The sequence below is a fragment of the Merops nubicus genome, unplaced genomic scaffold (genome assembly GCF_000691845.1).
Source record: "Merops nubicus isolate BGI_N331 unplaced genomic scaffold, ASM69184v1 scaffold12423, whole genome shotgun sequence".
NCBI classification, from domain to species: domain Eukaryota; kingdom Metazoa; phylum Chordata; class Aves; order Coraciiformes; family Meropidae; genus Merops; species Merops nubicus.
The window spans coordinates 76,726-84,768 of record NW_008597019.1 but is presented as its reverse complement, the minus strand read 5'-3'; the positions used below and the strand labels follow the sequence as shown (position 1 = coordinate 84,768).

Below are 8,043 nucleotides of genomic sequence, written 5' to 3'. Positions count from 1 at the left end.
GAGGAGGAGGAGAGGAAGATGAGGAACCTGGCGTGGGGTCGGCGGCGGCACCTGATGGCTGTGGCAGATGAGCCAGAGCTGTGCTGGCCCCAGGGCTTTTCCTGGAACCACCGAGCTGTTGTTCACTTTGTGGTGCCAGGTAAGCAGGCCCTGCTCACTGGGACATCAAGGGATGGCACGGCGGGTGGTTCTCATCAGGGCAGCCCTGAAAAGTAGGTCTGGGCCAGCTTCAGCCATCTTATTTGAGTCACCTGCAGTTGCTGTCCTCTTGAAGTCAAACCTCCTCAGAAGTATGACAGGGCCCAAATTCACATGGATTGTGAGCTCCAAGAAAACTCCTGTCACACACTGGGAAAGAACCCACACTGATTCCTGGGCTCTTTGGTCCAGGTTTTATGCCTGGGCCTATTTCAGCATCCCTGCGAGGTTAGCAGGGTTTGAGGGGAGGCAAGAAACCTTGCATGTTGAGAAGCCACACTGTCTCTAAAATAAGTTTTGCTTCAATTCTCTCTCTCTTGCAATACAACCAGTGAAAAACCAGGCACGCTGGGTGCTGCAATTCATCTCCGACATGGAAGAGCTGTTCCGAGTCACTAAGGATCCATACTTCAACATCATCATCACAGACTACAGCAGTGATGACATGGATGTAGAGAAGGCTCTGAAAAGGTCTGCCTTGCACAGGTGAGTCCAAGTGAGAGTGGGTGATAGTACTGCTGGGTCACAAAAAACTGCTTGCACGCATATGCCTGTAAACACAGCCCATCTGCTCATCTCTGTATTGACCAGCCTCAGCTTCAGCCATCCACAGCTTGTACATCCATATGAATATATTGTTGTTACAATGTGCGTACAGGTGTACTGTATATGATAGTGTTATAAAACTAAGGCAATACCTATTGCAGTCATCCATCCAGATGGGTCTCTTCCCTCCTGGCTTTTGTTCGAGTTTGCAAGAGAGGAGAGAAATCAAGTCTTGCAGTGATGGGGAGGACAAAGAAGATTAGAAAGCTGTGAGAAATGAGACAGAGAGCATGGAGACCTCTGGGGACTCCACTTGCTGGAATAGCTGCCTTACTCTACTCTGATCTGAACCAGCCTTGGCTGGTCGCTTCCTTTTTTTTCCAGGGGCTTCCAGTAACGGGTCTAGTCCTAGGACAGAACTGGGCTAGAGCTGAAAAGACTTTTGTGAGGGACTGCCCTATCCTTGATGCACAAGGAGGGGAGACTCTCAGGGCATGCTGGGACCTGGGGCAGTGCTGAGCTTGTGCATTCACACAGCAAAGGCTGTCCTCCTCCTTGAAAGGGTGCATGAAGGCAAGGGCTTTTCCACAGCATGATGCCCAACGTGTGCCACTACTAGCAGTGCTTTCTGTGCTCACCAGCATGCCCAAAGTGAACTTCTCTCTCCTGTCTGCCCCCCAGCTATCGGTACTTGAAGCTGACAGGGAATTTCGAGCGGTCTGCTGGGCTGCAGGCAGGGATAGACCTTGTGACGGTAAGCCTGGGGAATGGGGAAGTTTCTAGTGTGTGTCTGGCTCTACCTCTGCCTTCCATACTAAGCGTGCTGGTTTTTAGGGGAAGGGAATAGACTAACAAACTGTAGTTAAGTGTTCTGACCCTCCAGAGTAAGGGTCTCACCCTTTATTCTGAGGAGCCCGTGGTCCATTTGGTTCTTGGTCCACCCACTGGGACTATCAGGCAGGACAGTAGCAGCTTTGTGATACCGGCTGTGCCAGGTCAACATCATAGCATTTTACACCCATCATTGAACAGACACTCAACTCTGCCAGCCCCTAGGAACTTGGTTTCTGATGGAGTAACAAATGTCTCTTTAATTCACTCCCATGTCTCTGTCTTCCTGCCCCTCAAGAACAACTTACTTAAAGTCAACCTGTTTTTTTCCCTAATGGATGCGGTCGGTTCCAGGACCCGCACAGCATCATTTTCCTGTGTGACCTCCACATCCACTTCCCAGCTGGAGTCATCGATTCAATCCGGAAGCACTGCGTGGAAGGCAAGATGGCCTTCGCACCCATGGTCATGCGGCTGCACTGCGGCATGTCCCCACAGTGGCCTGATGGTAAGAGGGAGTGAAGCCTCTTTGGCTCAGTCCTTGGGGAATGGGGAAAGAAGGAAAGTGCCTGCCATTGCTAGGTTTGTTCCTGTGGTGCTGTTGAGGTGTGGAGCTTAAGGTACTTCCTGGACCACGTGGTGAGAGTGCATTGGACGTAGGATGGGGTTTAACAGTGTCAGGTAGCTGGAGTTTGAGATCAAAGAGCCATCAGAGCCCTTTATAAGACATTTATCCTGGTTGTCTCACAGGGCTTCCTACAGATTTGGGGACTTTGGGAACCCCTTCCTTTACTCCTTTCTGTCTGTTTCTCTCTTTTCTTAGGGAGCACAACCTGACCTGAGGAGAGCTGGTAGCCTAGGGGTGAGGGAAACCAACCCAAGTCATGGGGAGGAAAGTGGCACAGATCATCTGAGTGTAAGACCTTTAGAACAGAGGTGGTCATCCTGAGCCATCCAGGCACAGGGACGATCCTTTGAAGCTGGGACAGTCCAGGTACAATAGGTACTGTGCTGCCAGACAGGAGATGTGAGAGGCTTTGCTAACAAGTTCCGAGGACAGCCCATGCTGCCATCTGCAAGCCTTTCTCACTTCCCAGAGCTTCAAATATGGTTGGTCCTGCCTTGTGGCAGAGTTGACTCTACGGTGTCGACACTGTGCTAAAAGTAGCTTGATTCTTACTCCAGTAGCCATGATGGAGTCACCAATGGTTCACAGCACCAACATACCTGTACCTATTTTGTGCTCTTCTCAGGCTACTGGGAGGTGAATGGGTTTGGTCTCCTGGGCATCTACAAGTCTGACCTGGACAAGATTGGAGGCATGAACACAAAAGAGTTTCGGGACCGCTGGGGAGGAGAGGACTGGGAGCTCCTGGACAGGTAGGCCTCTATTGTCATCATCTATGCACTCAGGAGAGGAGACCTATTAGGTCCTGGAGGACCAATTACCACAGGAGTGGAGATCTGGGGAGAGTCAGGTGACTAATGCCACCATAAGCTTAGTCCTAACATGGCATGAGCTGGCCAGTTGTGACCAGTCCTGCTCTTGGGGGTGTATAAACACTCAGCAAGTGTCATTAGATACCTGCTTATGAATACGAGATTCCCTTGAGCTATTCTAGACTCTTCAGTTTGATTGCAGTCTCTTGGCAACAGCACAATTTAAAAGAGATTTCCTGGGGCTGAGCCATCCTGTATCTTTGTGATCAAGTTTTCCCTAAGTCAACCCTTCTCCTTTCTGCCAGGATCTTGCAGGCTGGGCTGGAAGTGGAGCGTCTCTCCCTGAGAAACTTTTTCCACTGGTTTCACTCGAAGCGGGGCATGTGGAACCGGCGCCAGCTGAAGACACTGTAACCTTCAACTCCAGAGCTGCTCAGCAGCACCGTCCACCATCTCGTCTTGACGTGCACTTTATCAGGGCGCACAGCCGAGCACACAGACTCTGCCTCTGCTTCCAGAGCCTTCCAATGGGATGGCACAGCCAAGGAAGGGATGGGCAAGCTAGAGGAGCAGGAGCTTCTCCTGCAAGCTGTTGTACCCAAGACATGGGATCCATGTCTTGCTGGGAAGGCATGCAAGGGAGATGTTGAGAAGTACTTGCGTTTTTTGCCATGCATTCTGGTGGATGATAAGGTGGGAGAGGTGCCATATCCCCTGTTGAGTCTTGCATGGTGCAAACCAAACAAACACAAATCATGGCTCAGCCCAGAATGGTTTATTTAGAGTAATGCAGCTTCACTTTTAATACTTGAATGAAAAAGGAAAAGACAAAAAAACAGCCCTCCCCATTTCCCCTCCTTTCCCATCTCTCCAGAATCCATGCTTTTGGACAGGGGACCAAAGTAAGTTCTCTGAACCGTATTGTGTCCACATGCCCATGTGCTGACTCAAGGAAATCTGGATGTGGAGGGGCTGATAGGCACTTTAGGCTGCTGGTGCTTAGGTGTTTCTCTGTGCTTTTCACTTTAGTCTTTATGAGAAACTGTGATCGTGCTCAGCATATTATGGGCCATGGATGGAGATGCAAGTACACTTCCCTTATGAGAGCCATATTTGCCTGCAGCTGGGCAAGGTGACAGGGGTTGATTTTGCAACTCCACTTAAATTATTGATCCACTGCCTGAGGATAGTGGAGGAGTTATACAGAGAAGCTAGGAGGGCATCTCAGGAGGAACTTTGCAGCCTTACCTGACAGACGTGTGTTTGTCCTAACGATATCAGGGAAACCCTAGCAAGGAAGAAGTGGCAATATTTTATTAGTTGAAATATTGTGATTTTGTCAGGAAAAGAGGAGACAGGGTATTCTGCTCTTTAAATCCTGTACATTATGCAGCATCTAAAGGTTAATTTAATAAGTTATGGCCTCACAGTTATGTCTTGTCATAGCTTGACTTTTATGTAAAGATTCTTGGTTGAAGAACCAGTACAGCTGTTGGTGCTTCAGCTCTGGAACAACCCTGGGAGCTCTGGTCCAGTACAGAGGAGGTGGCCTTAGGCCTTAGGATGTGCACTAGGTGCAAAGAACAGCAAGGACAGAGGAGGGTTGAGTGAATAAAAGGCTGGGCAGACCCATACTAGTGTTGATCACTAGATCACAATTGCGGAAAGAGCCCCTGTCCACAGCCAGCCTCATGCCTCATGGAATTCTCACCCCCTAAAACTCCTGTTTATGTAAGGCAAGAATTTCTACCCTTGTAAAAAGTTCTTCTTTAGTCTTGTAAAATAGTTACAAGTTATAGAAACCCAGAAATCCCAGCACACTCAGTGCTTTACACCATGCTGAAAAGGCTGCTATGCTACTGGTCTCAAGCTTCAGGGGAGAGCATGACATAGGATGCTGCTCAGGGCATCCAGCTCTCTTGGAAGCTGTTGAAAAGTGAGTAATGGAGGTGTGCAGGATACAAGCAATGCTGACATGGTACTAGAGTTGTTTGGCTTTTACACTGATGAAGTAGATGCCAATTCTGAATGGACATTCATTTATTAATAATTATGTGATGCTTGACAAGTCCGTCACTGCAGTCACTGCAGAAATAGTTTTCACTATTGCAGTAGAAAACTAAACATGCAAGTTCTGGCACGTGAGATAGAAATCTTGTCAAATCACCTGCTTGCCTCAGTCTGGGTTTTGTGACTGATGAGTCAGAGAAAGTCAACCGATTTCAGACAGTTTCACTGTGCAGCATGCAGCTATGGTGAGAGGTACACGAGAGATGGCTGTCTCTGGGTCCACAGAGCCTTTCTCAGAATACAGACTCTGGGTGTCTTAGAAGGGGCAGCCTCAGTCTTCTGCCCAAGTGAGTGTAGTCTTTTCATTGAGGAAAAGTATTTTCCCCATACAGAGACTAAGAAATGAAATGCTGCTGTTTGGGCAAGAGGGAAGGGCTGACAACAGTTAACAACTATTCATTTTTTTAATGTATTACAGGAGTTTGGGAGGCCAGAGCCCTGTGATGCAATGTTGCAGCGAGTCCCGTTCTGCCTGGAATGTGCAGTGTCAGTTGTGCTCTCGGTGCGTGTTGGAGCCTGTGCTTCACTCAAATGGAGGCACAGCCTCACCAGTGTGCAGGTGAGCTGCTCTCCAGGCTCCAGGACTGCACCTCCACAGCCTGCCTGGGCTGGCTCTGTCACGCAATCCCTGTGGAATGGGGAGAGGCTGGTGGGGGAGTGAGGCTTTAGCAGGACACAGCTGTTTGGCCCCATCAGGCAGACAATGGCATGATGCCCATTTTGCAGAGAGAAAGCTGATGGATTTGGTGGTGGCCCTTATGTCATGCACAGAGAGGAAGGGTTATTTGTACCAATCACAAATGTTCTTCCCTTTCTAACACAGTGAGGATTCTTAGTTGGTATTTAAGCATTGCTGTAGTAAATATGATTAATACTAATTGGCACTAGTTGGCAGCCTTCGTGGAGGAGCTTGGGGAAAGCCCATGGGGACATAAGCTATCTTCCAGCCCACATGCTCAGAGAGCACTGCAGGTTGTAGGGAGACAAGGGGCTACTCGCTCCCTGGCTTGCTAGCCAGCAGCAACTCTGAGGCCGCTGCCCCTCTTCCAAAACAACCTGCAGTTTTTCTCCCTAGGCACAGTCGTGAAGACGGGGAGAGCAGGGAGAGCAGGGTACCTGGCAGGAGCAGGCAGTCCTGCAGCCGTGCAGTGAAGGGACATGGCAATCCAAAGTGGTGGCCAGGCCACCATGGACCCTGGTCAGCAGCTGGTTCACCCCCTCACTAGTATTGCATGGGATGCACTACCACTGCAAGGAGGGCTTGTCTCTGGGTCTGGCACAGCTCTTGGGGAGCAAGAGGGAACCACAGTGGGGAAGCTGACTTCCCCCAACAGCTGATCTTGTTTCTGTCACCAGGATCTTCTTAGGAAGCTGTGTTGTGAGTTTGTAGTGAAGTTTGCCCCAATTTTCTGGCCTTGATGTGCATCCTGGCTGTGTCTGAATTTGTAGTGAAGTTTGCCCCGAGTTTCTGGCCTTGGTGTGCATCCTGGCTGTGTCCTGCCTCAATGGCAGGAGGAAATCGGTTGCATGGGTTTTCCTGTGCATCAGGCAGGCAGGAGAGAACTGGTCCAGTAGCTCACTGGCTGTGGACAGCTGGGCAGATGATGGGCCACACTGCAGAAGAGACCTTCCCTGGGGCAGGATAAGGCTAGGCTGGGGACCTTGGACTCCCAAGCACAAGATGCATGACCGGGGTGCTCTGCCCACAGATGCTGACTCTGTCTTTAGGACTGTGAATTTTGGTGCTGAGGCTTCTTTTGCCAGTCAGCAAAGGGAACAAAGAAGGATTGGCTTTTATTCTGAGAGATATGTTTTGTGTGAAAATTATGTGACTTGTTTTGTCATTGTCTTTAATGTTTGCCCAGTATGAACATCTCACCTCTTCTGGTTGCCTACAAATGTCTGAAGTTGGTTGTTTTTTACATACCAATGCCTTGTGTAAAAGTCTGAATTATGCCTTTGAATTATCTGCCTTAAAGTGGCTCTGTGCCTTTGAGATGATTTCTGGGCCACCTCTCTGTTAGAGCTGGGGGATATATGGTTTCTCCCCCACATTTTATAAATAAATTTTCTTCCTCCAAGAGTTTAGTTTTATCTGTGTGTCACTCACACCCACATCACCATGCAGAAGCTATTAGAAACCAGGTGTTGCGCCTCTGGTTTCATATAAGGGAAGGCATAGGCAGCACTGGAGAGACAGGTCACTCTCTGCCCAAGCCAGCACAGGCTCTGCAGTAAGAGGTGAGTGGGAGGTGCAGTGAGCAAGGTTATCCAGGAGCGAGACCTGTTTCAGTCCCCTCCAAGGCTGTAGAAAGTGTGATGGCAACAAAACAGTTTTTCTCCTGTTTTCCTGGGTTTATCACATGAAACAAGTTAGAAATGTTGGACAAATACATGTCCCAACAAAGCACAAATGTGATGTCATCACAGAGAAAGAATGCAGAGAACAAAGTTGTCCCTCTCACAAGCAGGGGACAACTCCTGGAGAAGACCGCAGGTGACAGCCTAGACCAGGGCTCAGCAGTTGGCACAGCCTACGCTAATGGGAGGTCAGCTCTTTCACAGCAACTGCTTATTTAGACTCCAATTTGGCTCCTTTTTGCTTCAACTGTAACTCCTTTGAGCATAAAAAGCTTGACAGGAATGGGAGTCAGACATGGAGAGGGAAAAAAGCAGCCAAGGTTGTTGAGTCTGATTCCATTATAATGAGAAATTATTATTAAAGATGATGAAGGAAAAGCATTTCAGCACGCTGCCAGTCTTCTGTCTGACTCCTGTCACCTGGGCTTGGTGACAGGAAGCCCTCTCTGCTTGGGCAGGCCTCACACGCTGCCATACCTGACCTGGCAGCTCTCTTGAAATGTTTGAGATGATTGAAATGAAGATCTGGCAATGAAATTCCCCTCATTTGCTTCTTTCCTAGCTGAAGATTTTTTTTCCTCTCTACATTCAGTCACC

The 8,043-nt window shown here is 49.0% G+C and overlaps 1 protein-coding gene across 1 annotated transcript in view; it reads left to right on the top strand.

The window, feature by feature from the left end:
• The window catches only part of B4GALNT3 (beta-1,4-N-acetyl-galactosaminyl transferase 3), a gene marked incomplete at its 5' end in the record, with an annotated part of 22,362 nt that extends 18,858 nt beyond the window's left edge, over nt 1-3,504 (top strand). The window contains 6 exons of the mRNA XM_008936569.1: nt 4-139; nt 531-684; nt 1,426-1,498; nt 1,930-2,083; nt 2,829-2,955; nt 3,321-3,504. Coding sequence (XP_008934817.1) covers nt 4-139; nt 531-684; nt 1,426-1,498; nt 1,930-2,083; nt 2,829-2,955; nt 3,321-3,429 — 753 coding nt within the window. The remainder of the gene's footprint in view (nt 1-3; nt 140-530; nt 685-1,425; nt 1,499-1,929; nt 2,084-2,828; nt 2,956-3,320) is intronic.
• Between the last annotated feature and the right edge of the window lie 4,539 nt (nt 3,505-8,043).